The sequence below is a fragment of the Lactuca sativa genome, chromosome 5, assembly GCF_002870075.4.
Source record: "Lactuca sativa cultivar Salinas chromosome 5, Lsat_Salinas_v11, whole genome shotgun sequence".
Classification (NCBI taxonomy): domain Eukaryota; kingdom Viridiplantae; phylum Streptophyta; class Magnoliopsida; order Asterales; family Asteraceae; genus Lactuca; species Lactuca sativa.
The window spans coordinates 296,424,626-296,442,510 of record NC_056627.2 but is presented as its reverse complement, the minus strand read 5'-3'; the positions used below and the strand labels follow the sequence as shown (position 1 = coordinate 296,442,510).

General features: G+C 37.2%; 1 protein-coding gene across 1 annotated transcript; it reads right to left on the bottom strand.

The window, feature by feature from the left end:
* Positions 1-12,355: 12,355 nt before the first annotated feature.
* Positions 12,356-14,955, bottom strand: LOC111892497 (pollen receptor-like kinase 3). Its single transcript, XM_052764054.1, has 2 exons — positions 13,344-14,955; positions 12,356-13,232 (listed from the first exon to the last, which is right to left on the bottom strand). Exons 1-2 carry the CDS (start codon positions 14,836-14,838, stop codon positions 12,661-12,663), a joined length of 2,067 nt encoding a protein of 688 aa, XP_052620014.1. The 5' UTR covers positions 14,839-14,955; the 3' UTR covers positions 12,356-12,660.
* Positions 14,956-17,885: the final 2,930 nt, after the last annotated feature.

Below are 17,885 nucleotides of genomic sequence, written 5' to 3'. Positions count from 1 at the left end.
CCCCATGGATGATTGCACTCGTTCGATGTTGGCATTCTAGTCCGAGGACTGATTAGGCATAGGCATTCTAACTAGAAGGTTGTGGGCCATCATGCATGCCTGTATGTTCATCGTATGGGGTATTTTTTTTTGGGGGGGGGGGGTGACTCACTAATATTTGTGCTTTCCCAATTGTTTTATTGTTTCAGGTATCATTGGTTATCATGGGAAGGCGAAGGCATGATTGCACACATTCATCAACAACAATGAAGATTCTCGCGCTTTACTATTGTAACACACGAAATCTTGAAGATAAATTGTTGAGAATAAGCTTTATTTGAGTTGAACTTGGCGAGTTGGAGGGGCCAACTTGACGAGTTTATGATGGAAGATTCGCAGGATTAAATGAGCCAACACAACAATTTGAGGTGCCTCAACTCGGCGAGTTGGTGGCTAGGAAGGAAACCCTAATTTTTAGGGTGACACCCTATTTGTCACACCCCCAATCCAGAACGGTGGAAACGTCTGGAGGTGGATGACTTCATGTACAGTATCATATCATAATGAATAATAGTGATCAAAGCTATACAACCATCATTTTGATAATTAAGAAGTTTACATTGTACACAAACCATTGTTTGCTTGATATCAAATACATATGACAAAAGAAAATAACGTGATGCGGCGACACCCCATCCTCAAAACCATTTTGGTTACCTGATTACTGATTTCTGGAGAATACAAGCGGTTTTGAAAAAGTGTCAACAATTAAGTTGGTGAGTTCATAAGAGTTTGTATGAGAAAAAATCGGTATCTTTTCCTTGTAAAATGATAGAGTACGCTTTCGGAAAATCTAATATTAAAAAAAAATGAACTGTAAGTTTTAAATCCAAGACCAAAAATGTATGTAGTGTTGTACTGGAAAATAGTATTATGAAGTTTTATCATTATGTAAAACTAATTGAATGTATGTTAGCCCGTAAACCAAATGTATTGTTAATACCCCATGTGAGTTATTATAACCATGCTAGCGACTAGTGGCCTGCTACGACGTTCTTCAGGCGTCGGAATGTTAGACATTTGTCACCCTGCTAACAACTTGGGTGCGGGGTTGTCATTCCCGTATAGATCTATACACAAGTGTCACACTCTCTTACCGAGACTCTGGTTATAATTCAGGAACTTTAGCATGTTCTCAAGTGGGTACGGTGTAGACATGTCTCACAAAATTGTATTAACAGGTTTACATCTAGTGTAATGAAAACCTTTTTTGTAAGTGAAAGTATTACTCTTCCATAGTGATTTTGTAGTGTAACAAACAATTATACCTTTAAATAATTATATGTTTCGTCCAAAATGATAATGTAGTAATTACGACCCGCAAACTATACCAATTATAATTTATTTTAAATATTTTGTTATGTTTATTTATAAAAACATATATATATATATATATATATATATATATATATATATATATATATATATATATATATATATATATATATAAGTTAACATGTCTAGATGTTTTAAGGCTTAATTCATATAGATTCACATCTAACACAAGTATGAGAAATTTGGTATGAAAAAGTCCATTTCTAGCTTTTGCCCCCTTTTTAACGATATTTACCGGTGACAAAAATAAATATAACTTGGTAAATCTTACTTTTACCCTTCTTGGAGTTCTTACTCAAGTTAACTTTATGCGTTTTTAGCTATAACCACTCTTATATAAAAATCCATTTTTACATAAAAACACTAGATTTTTGAGTTTTCCTTTTTGTGTAGCTAATACTTTGGTATTTTTGTCTAGTTTCAAAATATATGGTCAAAACAACATATTTTGGGTTATATCCAAGGTTGTAAAAAACGTTCGATGTTAGCTAGTCGGTGGACTGGGGTTAAGCGATTAATCGGCTAGGCGGAGATTAATCGGGGACCATTAATTGCTAATTTGCTGAATTTTAAAAAATTAAATATGACTAACATCATATTAAAGTTCATAAATACCACAAATATCATAACAAAATAAGTTAATATGATTAATACAATGCTAATCATGCCTCAAATAGTATCCATTGTGGAAAAAAACTTCTTCAAAATGTTAAAATTTCATCATTTTATACTGTTTCACTCATTATGTATGTAGGGATTAATCGCTAGGCGCCCTCTAATCAGTCGAGCGACACCTAGGGATTGATCGAAGATTAATCGGGACCTAGTCGGGATTTTTACAACAGTGGTTATATCCCACAAAAATGATGAAATACTAGAATCTAACCATTTTTGCTAGAAAAACCATATCTTGACCATAAAAGTCTTAAAATCCTTGTAGCTTTGTGGTTTTAACCCTTTTATAAAGAACATATAACATAGTTTGTGTTTATTTTTCTTAGTTTTGTATCATTACCAACATAAAATAAATAAATGTCCTAGAAACAAATAATAACCACTTTTCATGGAGAATAATGCTTTATACACAACATAGATTTGAAGCATGCAAGCATTTGTGTTATAAATCAAACTTTTCTTGTATCCCCCCCTAAAACATGGAATTTCGAAAATATGGGGGTATGAACTCACCTTGAGTGTGTTTGTGGTTGGATAAAGAGGTGATGGTGAAGATCTTCAAGCTTAGAACACTTGAAGGTGGTTGAGGGAGTCTTTGAAGATGATATTATCCTATTGGTTTTAACACATGATAATGTGTGTAAATGAGATGAAATTAGCATGAAAGTGTGTAGAAACACTAGATTATCAAGGAATACTCACCAAAAATCGTAAGAACCAACTTGAAGAATTAATCCTTGGAAGGTTTAAACTTGTTTCATGAGAGAAAAGTGAAGAAGTTTGAAGAGGGTGAGGGTTGGAGGACCCCTCGGCCGCAACTAAGAAGAGAGGGGGGAGAGGGTGGGATAGGGGGTGAGGTGAGGTGATGTTTGCATTGTTTTTTGTTGGATAATAGCCTTGATACATGTTGGTTAATGTTTTGTGTTGGAAAGGTTGCAACACTCATGTCACTAAGTCAACTTTTTTTTTTTATCTCAACCTAAAACATCATTAAGCCCACCGAAATCACAAGGTGATTTCGGTCCAAGTACCACCGAGATCATAATGTTTTTGGTCCTAAACCGAGAACTCTAAAAGAGAGATCATAGTGTTCTCAGTCCTAAACCAAAAACTCTTAAAGAAAAGTATAAACCACAAATTTATGTCCTAATTAGTTGAATTATGTGGACTTGTTTGACTTTTGCTGACTTGTTGACTTTGATTGACCCAGAACTGCCAGTTATCACATTATTTAAAGGCCTTGAGTTCCTTTGGCTGGCCTCCTTAGCAGCCTCCATTGTTGTCAAAACCCTAAATCGAGATGTAGCCTCCATGGTCAAACATTTGCGCCTTGGATGAAGTTTGGTGGTCATTTTGTGCATTATAAAGGAGTTAGAAGATCTTGAAGTTCTAAGCTTGAAGAAAGAAGTCTTGGATCCTGAATATCTACCCATTTTGCAAGGAGTTTGAGGTATCAAGTTCTTATCTTGATGGCTAGATGCTTAGGTCTCTCTTTTAGGTTAATTTATTATGATTTAGCCATGGGTTGGATTAGGACATCCCAAAGCATTATTCTTTCAGATCTGGGGTTGTCATGGACTCTTTTGGCATAAAGGTGGCAACTTTATGGATTTAAGGACTTCTTGTGTGCATTAAGGCCCTTATTAAGCCCTTCTTGAGCTTTTGAGCTTCTCCTAGGCATGCATGAATGTAAAGTTAGCAACTTTATGTGGTTTTCTAGCTCTAGGGTGTCAGATCTGCAATTTGGGGATTTGGATTTGGTGATTAAGCGCTTAATGGTTAAGTCCTCACTCTTTTAAGTCTAGGGATTGGGTTTGAACCTGTTTCAGTGGTTCCTAGGGGTAAAGTTGGAAACGTTTCCCTTCTAGATCTCATTTTGGTCGAGACATGAGATTTGGAGCTCTCAGATTCGATGAAGGCAACTTAATGTATTAAGATGTTGGGTCTCGGGCGAACTCGGCGAGTTGGTTGGTCAACTGGGCGAGTTGTTTTGGTTTTCCCTGTTTCTGAGTTGATGTAGAACTCGACGAGTTGATTAGACAACTCGGTGAGTTGGGTCAATATGGATTATGGATCTTGTCCTTTTGGCTTATGTCTTTGACCAAGTTTGTCCCAAGGGGTGTTTGAGGTAATATGAATTGTATCAAAGGAAAATGTGGGCTTAGGATAAGGCTCATATGGGATTGGGCCCAATTTTGGAAAATTGGGCCATTAGTGGGCCTTTGTGGATCCTTTGGTTTTAGGCTTGAGAGTTTGAGTTATTAATAGGCCATCAGAACACAAAGTGTTGGACTAGAGAGAATGGTTGGGCCTTAAGGCAAGGCTATGTAAGGGGTTTGGGCCCAATTTGGAAAATTGGGCCAATGGTTGATTTGTGGGCCTTTAGGCCTTTCAGAGTGTAGTTGGGTCTTAAATTTGGACAAGGTTAGGTAGGGGTAAAATGGTTCTTTTACCCTAGGCATGGAGTTGTGGTTTGGATTGGAACTTAATTGTTAATTGGGTGTCGTTATTAATAGTTCGGGGATTAGTCAGCCTACAGTCAGGAGTTTTCTATAAGATTCAATAGTGCGAGGTGTTCTTCTCACTATATCCATGGGTCGAAGGCACCAATGACAGCCCATTATGTGTTATGTGGTATGTTAGTTGTCTCTATGATACTTGCATGGAAGACCCCGGGGGGAGCCCGTGACAATTGGATGTCGGGTCATGAGGGTAAAGCCCACCACATTCCAGGTAAAAAACATGAGGGAGCCCATGGCATAATAGATAAAGACCATGGGGGAGCCATGGCACCTATATGTATGTATACGATAATCTGTGGTTGTATATGGTATGATATTTTGGGGTACTCACTAAGCTTGTGCTTACGGTTTTCGGTTTATATTTTAGGTACTCTGGTTTTCAAATGAAAGAGCTCGGGATGATTGCAGAGCACACACATCACATGTTTCTGCATATTATGAATTACTCTCATTAACTGATGTTTCGCTAAATATTGGTTACTCTGGTTTTATGAAAACAATATGTAATAACGATTTATTTATTTAAAAACAAAAAAATTGTGTCGTGATTTTGGGTCGTTTCAACTATTACTCTGATTTTTATTAAATGTATCTGAAATAAACGTTTTTTTTTCATAGTGGATTTATAGTTGGGAATTTTCACTTAATTAAAAATGAAATTTTTTTGTTGTGAAAATGAGACGTTACAATGGCCCTTAGATGCTTTCCAAGAACCTTCAGCACCATTAAATGGAATCTTTGGTGGTAAAATACCAGATGGAGTTGGGTCCAATGAAACTCGATGCTGAATCAACAATTGATGAGTAGGGTTCACCAAATTGAGCAGTGAATCTGAAATTCGAGCAACCACAAGAAAAATCGTAGCGTCATCCACAAAAATCTTAGGAACAGACATAGATGGAAACTCAGTCATATCAACCTCTGTAGGAAAAAGAATATCTTCATGTGTAGATACTTCCTTCAAAATTAATCCCCCAAACCTAGCACTCGAAACTCCAGATGCCAGTTTTGAATGAGAAATAGAATTCCCAAATTTTTCCTACTAAAAAGATGCATGATCAACAATTACTCCATATTATAACCCAACCATAATCAAATAAACTTCAAGCTCAACCTTATCCAACCAAGAACTTCTTCTAGTTAAACATCTTAGAATAATACCGAAGAGAAAACTCCAAACACCGGGCAAACTCGACTTCTTGAATTGATTTATAACAAACAAAGTGGGTTAATGACCCATCTCGTTAAACATATGAATAACTTGTTCAGTATAACTTCATAAAACGTACCAGAAGAGGGTAACTTCAAAATTTGGGCGAACTACTTCTTTGTCAATTGCTTCTTCTTCTGAGAGATCAACTGGAACGTAACCACCTTGGTTGCTATGTTGTAAACTACAATAGAAGCCGCCATAGACAACTATTTCATTGGAATTGCAAAAGAAGATGATGATGCATTACTAAGAACAGAGTAGTTCAAAACCAATACAATCATTTTGAGTTCTTTAGGGTAAATTTCAAGTGAGGGATTAAGCCAGAGTAAAATTTTCCAATAATGTCTTTAAATCTACAACGTTTATTGGAACATTTTTAGGATGTGTTTGGTACGGAGCGTTTGAGAGTTTCTAGCTTCTATTGTTTGTCAAAACGTTCCGTTTTGAACAAAAAGTCACGTTCGACACTACAAAGATTTTAACGTTTAGTTTAAAAAATGCTTTAAATCTAAAACATATCTCACATAGCGTTTAACACAATACTACAAACTACCAATTAGTTTTGTTGAACACACCTTAAATATTTATTTTAGAATTAGAAAATTTTCTTTTCCATTGAATGGTTCAATGACCACGGAACTCCAAATCTATTTAATACAAGGTGACATCTTAGTATCTCACAATGGTAAAGTTCCCCGCTGAATAATACTAGGTTTTCCACCTCATTAAACTCTCACATTGAACCCTCCATTGTGGATGCCCTTATTAGAAATTTAAAAGTATGACATATTGCATAACTAACGGTCACCTCGACTATGCCATCCTTGGATGCTACAACGTATCAGTTGAGGCAATGGTTTTTTTTAAAAGAAATGATGTTAAGGCCATGAATAACTTTGATAGAAAAGAAATTGGCCCAAAGTAAGTGTTTTAGCTTTATGTGAATGAGTTTTATTTACATTGACAAATAACTTCTGATTTTAAGACAACATTTTGCTTTTGAACGCGGATATAGATTTAAAGTAAACAGTTTTCTTGATGAATGTAAAGTTAACCCAAAAGTGAAAAGTTTCTTAGTTGATGGACAACTGAATTAACAACTTCCTTCTTTACCTTTCTTTATATAAGGCTATTAGCCTAGGGGCAAGTTCACTACTAGAATCATATCGAACCACGTAGTGTCGAAAATGTTTGGGGCCAAAAATAAGAACCAGAACCAAAATATAGAATACGGTACCGGTTCGGATTGAAAAATCAGGTTTAAATGTTCACCCCTACCACTAAAAATAATTTCTAGAGACAACTTAAATGGAAAAAGGAGAATATGTGTCTAATTTTCATTATATTTGGAAATTAAAGTTTATTTTTGTCAGAATAAGTTAGATATACATGACCTTACACATTGCCAAATATGAAGCAATGATTTTAGATAAAATTGTCTTCTAAAACATTGTAAACTAACAAATGAAATACATATAACGGCTAGGGTTTCATATTATTATCAAAGAGAAGTACAAATACAATGAAAAGGAAAGACATAATATATAGACAAGCTAATTAGGGTTTCCTAGTGAAAAGGCCCAATCATAAAACCCAATACAAAATAAAGCCCAAAATATTATTAGGTTAACATCCCCCTTCAAACTCACAATGCAACAACAATAAGCATTGAGAGTTTGTCGGACAGAAAATGGAATCAAGGAGCAGTCAACGGCTTCGTAAGAATATCAACAATCTGCAAAGAGGAAGGAACATAAGGAACGGAGATAGTGCCCTTCTGGAGATGATGACGTGTGAAATGACAGTCAATCTCAATGTGCTTTGTGCACTCATGAAACACTAAATTCTTGGCAATCATTATCGCACTCTCGTTATCACAATACAAAGGGGTAGGCTGAGAGATGTGAACGCCCATATCTGCAAGAAGCCATCTCAACCAAACAATCTCACAAATGGCGATAGCCATGGCTCGATACTCAGATTCTGTAGAAGATCGAGAAACAACATCTTGTTTCTTGCTTTTCCATGATATCAATGAATCTCCAAGAAAAACACAATACCCAGTAGTGGACTTACGATCATAAATATCACTATCCCAATTTTCATCACTATAGGCATGCAACTCAAGAGAGGATGAAGAAGGAAACTTAAGAGTGCGGAACTGAGTACCACGTAAATATCTCAAAATACGAAGAACAGCTCCCCAATGAACAGTAGTAGGAGCAATGACAAACTGGCTAACCACATGAACTGCATGATCAATATCCGGTCTAGTGACAGTCAGGTAAACCAAACTCCCAACTATGGTACGATAAAGACTTGGATATGATAATGGGACACCATCAGTTGGAGAGTACTTTGCATTACTCTCTATAGGCGTATCAACTGTTCGATTATCCGTGAGTCGTGCACGTTCAAACAAATCTGAAATATACTTCGTTTGAGATAAAAGATAACCCTTTGGAGATTGAGCAACTTCAATCCCCAAGAAATAAAGAAGTAATCCCAAGTCTTTTATAGCAAAACGGTGAGCCAAATCACGCTTTAAAGACTCTATACCATCATGATCATCACCAGTAATAATCATGTCATCGACATACAAGGAAAGAATAATCTGCCCTGCATTTGTACATCGAATAAATAGAGCCGAATCATGGTTACTTGGTTGAAAACCAAGAGAAGTAATCACCGTAGCAAATTTCTCAAACCAAGCACGAGGGGCTTGTTTGAGGCCATATAGAGCCTTCCGAAGTCGACAAACTTCACCTGGTCGGTGAGCAATACTAGGGGGAGGAGACATGTATACTTCTTCATGAAGATCGCCATTCAAGAAAGCATTCTTGACATCCATTTGATAAATCTTCCATTGACGAATGGAAGAAATTGCAATCAAGGTGCGAACAGTCGTCATTTTTGCAACAGGAGCAAACGTCTCCTCATAATCCATACCATACTTTTGCGCGTACCCTTTCGCAACAAGTCTGGCTTTATAACGCTCAACAAATCCATCAGACTTTGTTTTGATTTTATAAACCCAACGACAACCAATCGTGTGTTTTCCAGGTGGAAGCGGAACCAGATCCCATGTATGAGTCTGATAAAGAGCTGCAAGTTCCTCAGCCATAACGGTCTGCCAAAGGGGATCAGAAATGGCCTCTTTATAGGATGTTGGCTCAGAGAGACGATGTACATTAGCAATAAAAGAGGCAAAAGCCGGTGAGTAAGAGGAATAGACAAAGTCAGGAAGCTTTGTGGACTTCTTATTACGATAAGGTCTCGATGGAGGGGGGGTCTTGATGATTTGTAGGCAGAGGGTCAATGATAGGTGTTGGATCAGCCACATGTGGTGGATCAGCAGCAAGTGGTGGATCAGTGACATGTGGTGGATCATCAATGTCAATGCTAAATGGATCAATAGTACAGAGCTCCTCTCGGGTTGCATCATGTGACTGAATAGGAAGGCTATAGAATGGAATATGCTCCAAAAAGGTGACATTGCGAGATACATACAGTTTCTGATTTGAAGGATCATAGCACCGATAACCTTTCTGACCAATACCATATCCCAGAAAAACACAAAGAGCTGATTTTGAAGACAACTTATCTCTCTCTACATGAGGCTTCAAGACAAAACATGTACACCCAAACACTCGTAATGAAGAATAATCTGGGAGTTGTCCAAACAACATTTCATAAGGAGACTTCCCCGAAGTGTACGCAGTAGGAATGCGATTAATAACATAAGTAGCGGTATGAACAGCTTCTCCCCAAAACATATTGGGAACTTGAGCAGAGAGTAGTAAGGATCTAGCAGTTTCTAGGAGATGTCGATGTTTTCTTTCTGCAACACCATTCTGCTGAGGAGTGTTTGTACAAGATGATTGATGTATAGTGCCATCAGATGCCAATAATTGTTTAAAATCATTGGAGGTAAATTCTCTTCCCAGATCACACCGAAAACATTTTATGACAGCAGAGTGTTGAGTCTTGATAATAGCTCTGAATTCACTATATATGGTGAAAAAGTCAGACCCGCGCTTCATAAAATAAACCCACGTATAACGAGTGTAATCATCAATGAATGAAACATAATAGTTAGCTCCTGACTTGGATGTTATCGGAGAGGGACCCCACACATCAAAATGCACAATATCAAAGGGAGCAACAAAACGAGTAACACTTTTATTAAACGGTAAAGCAGAAAATTTTCCCAGTTTACAACCACAACAATCAGAAATATCATCAAATTTCAAAGAGCCTAACACACCAGTGGAAACCAAAAACTGTAAACGAGACGCTGAAACATGTCCAGAATGAGAATGCCAAAGATAAAAAGGAGACAATGAAGGGTTTAAACGAAAAGACGAAAAATCAACACTAGATGCAGCAACATCAGCAACATGTAGCTGCTCCAAGACATAAAGCTCCCCAAGTCTACGGCCTATCCCAATCACCCTCCGAGACCGAATGTCCTGTACACAGCAAAATGAATCAGAAAAGAAGACCCAACAACTAGATTTACACAACTGACTGACCGATGCAAGATTCAAAGCAAGTGTAGGAATGTAATAACATCTGTTAAAGATATATAAGGAGTGACAATAGAACCAACACCCTCTACTGACATGGGTGTAGCCCTAGCAGACATAACAGAGATAGGTGTACGAGAAGATAATGAAGCAAAAGATGAAAAATATGGTGACATGTGATGAGATGCACTAGAATCCAATATCCACAAGGATGAAGGAATACCTGACGTGTTGGATGAAGACAGAACTGAATGAGACATGGAAGCTGACATGGTAGTTGGATTGGTAGCTAAGAACTGTCTGAACTGCTCAACAATCTGTGGATCCAAGACTGATGGTGGTGTGAAATCTGTTTCATTCTCAACTGAAGGTGTAGCAGCAACGTACTGTGCTGGCCTAAAAGATGAAAAAGAGGGACGTGACTGTCCAGAAGACTTGTTCTGCTGTGAAGACTGAGAGTATGTTGGTGATCTTATTTGTTGTTGCTGTTGATTTCCCTTGCTTGTTAGTAAAGGACAATTTTCCTTCCAATGGTTTTTCTTCTTACAGAAAGCACACTCATCAAATGCAACTCTGGGACGATTTTGGTTTGAAGATTGGGGTCGTTGTGAAACAGCAAAGACAGGAGGAGTGGTTGTCTTGGGAGCTTTGTCAGCATGGGACTTGATACGAGTTTCTTCAGCAATTAACTCGTGAACAACCGAATCAACAGTGGGAAGAGGTGTACGATGCAAGATTGATCCACGCAGACCTTCAAAATCTGAACGTAATGCCATCAAGAACTGAACCAAACGTTGCTCTTCCCTTCTATCAATATAAGGCTTAAAAGCCTTCAACACATCAGGTTCTGTAAGAGCTAACTGATCCCACAAATCCGACATAGCTGCATAAAATTCCTGAACACTAAGATTGTTCTGTTGGAGGGCTCGAATATCAAACTCTAACTGATACTGCTTTGCAAAGTTAGACTGAGTATACAACCTAGCCAAGTGATCCCAAACCTCCTTTGCCGTGTCATACTTCGCCAACTGAGTACCAATAGACTGGATGACAGAATTATTAATCCAAGTAATGATCTTGGAGTTATCAGTCTCCCATGAATCCAGTAAGGTTTCATAATTAGCGACCTTCTCGTCTGTTGGTTTCTTCTTGTCACCTGTAACAATCCCCCACATAGTCTTACCCCGCAAGAAATTTTTCATAACATAACTCCAATAGGCATAGTTTTTGCCATCAAGTTGAATACTAATGGACTTAAGTGAATCATCTCTTGGGGCCATATTTCAATATCAGTCAAATAGTAAATACGAGTAGTAGCAAAAAATAATCAAGATCTCGAAATCAATAAAGCTAGACGAAAACGAAACCCTCAAAACCGACAAACGAACAAATCAAACCAAACCAAATATAGAAACGAGCAAAAAAGGCATACCCCAAAATTGCAAATGGTGACAATGAACAATACACGTGAATAGTGCCGATGAATAGTAACCGTGAACAGTACTCGTCGATGAACAGTAACCGCACGATGAACAGTGTCGATGAACAGTAATCGTGTGAATAGTAACTCGATGAACAGTAACCGCGCGATGAACAGTGTCGATAAACAGTAACTCCGATGAACAGTAATCGCCCAAAAAAAAAAACGAAAAACTACAGATAATCAACCGAACTCTGATACCATGTAAACTAACAAATGAAATACATATAACGGCTAGGGTTTCATATTATTATCAAAGAGAAGTACAAATACAATGAAAAGGAAAGACATAATATATAGATAAATTAATTAGGGTTTCCTAGCGAAAAAGCCCAATCATAAAACCCAATACAAAATAAACCCCAAAATATTATTAGGTTAACAAACATAAATAAACTTTACCCCAAAATGATAAATGTATTTGATATAGATAACGTATTTCTATTTTTACCGGTAATAGCAATATGACGATATACTTTTATTTCCTTACCTAAATTACCTACATAAGCCGTGAGAAACTTTAACTTGCCTCAAATAATCAATTTGTAGGGATACACTTACACAATTGCTATTGAATGTATTTTCTCTTTGATTTGATTGCGAGCCATGTGTTGCATTTACATGCATCACAACTCATTATTTGATTCAGACATGTTTGTTTCCACACTCTTCACTTGACAAGAAATCAAGAATGTTCCTAATCTAAGTAAAACAAGATTATGGATCTACGTAATGTAGTCTTGCATGTGAAGGCGAGAGCTCTCACTAGATTCGTTCCTTGATGTCATCATCCATCGGCTTCACCCCAGCCTTCTTTATGCCATGTCCTTCCTCAGAAGTCCAATTTATATAAAAAAAATAACTCCCTCAAACACTTATCTTTTCAATTCTTCTTATTGCTTCCGTTAAGTCGATTCTTTCATCTGGCTCATCTGCAGTACAAGCACCTCCAACACGGAGAAGCTTCTCCATTTGCGCAACCGACGCCTCCCCTTCCGATGATATCTCCGGGTCGATTAAGCTTTTTTCCCTCTTCTCTGCAAGAGCCGATCGTACCCATTGGACAACGTCCGTTCCACCCTTTTGGTTATTGAAATACTGCGACGGATATTTCCCTGTCACGATTTCCAGGATGATGATGCCAAGACAATACACGTCGCTTTTTGGGCTAATTTTCTGGTAAAGCATCGCTTCCGGTGATTTAAAAGCAAACATGCATTGCGCTGTCGGCGTTTCATTAACCATTGGATGGAAAGCGTAATCACTTAGAAGTGGCTCGAAGTCTGATCCGATCAATACATTGCTCGATTTCAGATTCCCATGAGGCAGTGGATACGATGAAAATTCTGAGTGAAGGAAACCTGTTCCTCGTGCAACTCCTTTTATAATCTTTAATCGGTTAGCCCAGTTTAACTCCGCATGGGAGATCCCACGATCTCCTGTAAGTGTATATACGAATCATAAGTTCATAACATGTTTTTGTATACAGAAAAAAAAAGAAGGAAAAAATATAATAGTCAATGTTGTAGATTCTATACAGAAGCTCTCACCATGCAAAACATAGAGAAGGCTGCCTTTGGGGACATATTCTGAAACCATGAGTTTCTCTTCTTTCCTGAAATGATATGCCAATGGTGTCAATATGTTTTGGTGCTTCAATCTCGCTAGCTTCTTCATCTCTGTATCAAACACCTCCCTGGTCATCTGGTTCATCTCTCTCACCCTTTTCACCACGACGGATACTCCATTTTGCATCACCGCCTTGTATGCAGACCCTAATCCGCCATTTCCAAGCACCTCAGCTGCAGCCTTCATCAAGTCTGATAGCCCAAAGATTCCCCTTTCTTCATTCACCATCACGAGGTCTCCTGCCGCCGGTTTCACTGGTAATTGAGGAATTACTTTTTTGGCTGTGCGGGCGGGTGGATCTTTGGTTTCCTTGACATTGGTGCTAGGGTTAACGGTAATGTTGGTGGCGGTGGTGGGTGGGGTGGGGGTGACGGTGGCGGTGAGTGGGGCGGGGGTGACGGTGGCGGTGGCGGTGGCGCTGCTGCTGGCGCCGCTGCTGTTATTGTTATTGTTTGGGGGCTCCATGTTAGTCTGCGGTTTCTTACCAGAGCTTGTGGATCTATTGATGACGGGTGGGATATTGACAACAGCTTCATTAATACCTCCCTTGCCCAAATTAGGTCTCGTATTTTGATAATCTTCATGTACTTGATTTACTCTGGCAAAAATGATGAGGATTAACAAAGCCAAAACAACAACCATAATGATCCATGGTGTTGATGATTTTGTTTCCGTTGAGTCTTCTAATCCCGGTTGATTTGGAGGTGCGTTGCAGTCTCTTGATAGTTGTCCACCACAGAGGTCGGCATTGTTATCGAACGCTTTGGCATCAAAGTTCTTTAAACTTTTGGGTATTTCTCCTTGTAGTCTGTTGTTGGATAAATCAATGGTGGTTAGGATATCTGGGTCTGAAAATGCTGGAATGGGTCCTGAAAATTCATTGTATTCTAAATGGAGCTCCTTGAGATTTGGCAACTCTCCAACCGATATTGGAATCTGTCCAGAAAAGTTATTACGTTGTAACCAAAGCTTCTTCAAGGAGCCCAAGGTCTGGAAAAAGTCTGAAGGTATGACGCCGGAAAACCAATTGCTACCACCATAGAAAGCTTTTAAAAAACGAAGACGATTGATTTCCGGCATGGGGCCGACGAGAGCATTGTTTTCCAGGCTAATAGCTTTAAGCCCATCAATGGACTCCAAAGCGCCAATGTCGGGTTGTCCTTGGAGTTCCATTCCGGCGAGGTTGATGCTGTTAATCTGGCCATCGGAACAGATGATTCCGATCCACACGTTATTTGGGTCGCATGGATGGGATCCATCGTCTTTCCAATTGGTTAACGAATCGCATTTGGAAAGTGAATTCTTGAAATGGAGGAGGGCAATAGAGGGGGGCTGCTGAGAGAGACATGGAGGGAAAAAAAGGAAGAGGGAAAGGAAGAGGAGGCAGTGGTAACGGCGGCGGCAAACAACGGACATGTTTGCTTATGCCGATCGGAATTGAAGATAGCTCCGTGAAGAAACAGACCGCTGTCTGAATTGGGAAAATGGTGGGAATCTTGGGTGGTGAGAATGGAATGTTGGGTGATTGCATGCATGGCGATGATGGTGGTGTTAGAGAAAAACAATGATTGGTGGGTAGAAAGTGGAAAGTTGACAACTCCGAATGTATAGTGAAAGAAAAACAATCGGATTGTAGGTGGTGGTTACTATTTAATTGACATCGTCAAACATTCTTACCTCAATAATCGGTTGGATGGATAAAGGACTTTCTTCACTCTACCTTCACCTATAAGAATAACATTGGTTGAAAAAATGCGGAGTAAATTAATAAATTTCATTTGTTTTTTATGTGGTCAAAATAATATTTTTTATAAAAAACTTTTGTGGTAAGCGTTCTTATGTTTTCGTTCTTTAATACTAATTTCGTTTATTTTTTGTTGTTTTATCCTAAATACAATCATGTCAAAGTTAAAGCTATGTATTTACTATATATATATATATATATATATATATATATATATATATATATATATATATATATATATATATATATATATATATATATATATATATATATATATATATATATATATATATATATATATATATATATATATATATATATATATATATATACTACTGGTGTATCCACGCAAAACGACGATAACGAATAGTTTCTTTCGGCAACTAGTTTCATTCTAAAACATGATTTATCTCAATGAACACAAGATATATACATATTATTCTCGTTCGAATTTGTGAAAGCAAATAGTTGTAACCGTCGCAATACAGAGGAAAATAAATATTTAATGTGTATAAGTTGGGGGCCTTATGGGTTGGGGTTAATGGTTTGTATTTACGACTTAGGGTTAAGGTCTTTTTAATTAAGAGAGGACCTAACATGAGTCATCGCTAATGACCTAGAAGGAAAACCTTTAGGCCCTTGTATGCTTGACAATACGTTATAACCAACCATTTAAAAGATCCTTTGGGGGTGGGGGGGGGGGGGGGGGGCATCCATCGGTTGAAACAATTTCGAGATTTAAACCTGGGTTACTCCTCTTTGAAGAGTGATTTCACATGTCTCCTCAACCACTTAGGGTAGGGTTTTGCCGCCTTAAGGTTTAAGTTAGGTTATTGCCGCTTGCGTCCATTAATACATCTAATTTAATTTTAATGTTATAAAAATTAATTTTTTTTAATATTTTATTGGTGTTTAGTTTTATATTATTTTTAGTTTAAAACTGCATTTTGACCAAATATTTGATGATATTAAAATTAAAAAAAATAATTATGTTTACGGTTGTGATAAAAATAAACATTCTCATATCATTCCAAAGAAAAATATGTTTTAATTATGAGTTAAAATAAAAATGTTTTATTTTGGGTTACAATTAAAAATATATTGCTATTTTGAATTAAATATGAAAATATGTTGCTATTTTATGTTTAATATAAAAATATATTTTTTAAGTTAAAATAATATATTTTATTCTTTAAAAAAAATTAAGAGCACACAAAATTATTTTATTTTGATGTATTTCCTTTTGGCTGGTGGTAGATAACTTCTTTTCAACATTTAGTTTGTATATAAAGCATATCATTTACCAAATATACGTAATGCATCATCGAAAAATACTCATTATCATTTAGACTTGTTATAAACTTAAAAGATAAAATATTTTAACATAAAACCAAATAGGAACCGAAGCTAGTTGTAACCGGTTAGTGGTATTCGGTCGGATTTACCGGTTTCAGCTAGAACCGGTCAGTGGTATTCAGTCCGATTCTCGATCCTATCCGTTTCTCGGTTTATGGCTTATCCAGTTTCCTGTAGGGACGAACATAGTGCGGTTTAAGGCAAAACATAGTGGTATTCGGTCGGGTTTTCAAATTTCGATTGGAACCGGTCTTTGGTATTCGGTCCAATTATCGATTCTAAGTTTGGTTCTCGGTTTATGGCTTATTTGGTTTCCTGTAGGGTAGAATATAGTCCGGTTTAAAATATGTTTGGCCAATGATATCTTTTGATAGTTTTGAAATCCTAATTAAATGGTAATCATACCATCAAAGTCAAAATATAATATGTATTAATATTTCTTAATATTTTAAATAATATAAATTAGTGTTTTTATTTTATACACCTTCGATACGGTTCGGTTTTCATGAATCGGTTTCGTGATAGAAACCACACCAACCCTCAGACCTTCGCTTTTGCGAAAATGAAAACACACCCTTTGTTTTTCCATCATTTTTGGTTTGCTGATGACAGATTTTAGGGATGGAAAAAAAAAACCCAAACCCGACGGGGCAGCTCGAAACCTGATTATTTCGGGTCGGAAAACGAATTGTTATCGGGTTCGGGGCAGGGAGTGGGTTATCCTCGCACCGACCCGACCCGATTCTATATATATATATATATATATATATATATATATATATATGCTCGAATCCTTTTAATGTTAACTGCACACATTCAAAGATAAAATACTTACTGTGAACAATCTTTTTAGTTATTAACAATTTGGTATGAATGATCATTTTTTTATGTTTTGACATATTACACTAAAATTAAATCAAATAATTTTTAATATAACGTCGAGTTAATTTTATTAAAGTGATTCATCATATTTTAATTTAAAAGGGAGACTAGAACACATATTTTTATAAGACACCGGGCTACCCAAAACGAAATAAAGATTTCGTAATGAATTGCTGTAAACCCGATAAGATACCCGAAACTCGACAGGAAAACCGGGTGCCCCGATAAGATACCCGAAAGATATCGGGGCGGGTTTGGGAAACCATGCCCCGCCCCGAACCCGCCCCGTTGTCATTCTTAACGGTTTTGTTGATTTTTTAATCAGTTTTAGTATTTCCTATCCCTAGTTTCCGATTTTTCCGGTACCTGTCCAATTCCAAACTGATTTACATTCTTATCCCTTACTGTTAAGGCTTAGACTTGTATGCCTATCCATTAACATTAAGGGTTAGACCTGTTTAAACATAAAAGATAAAATATT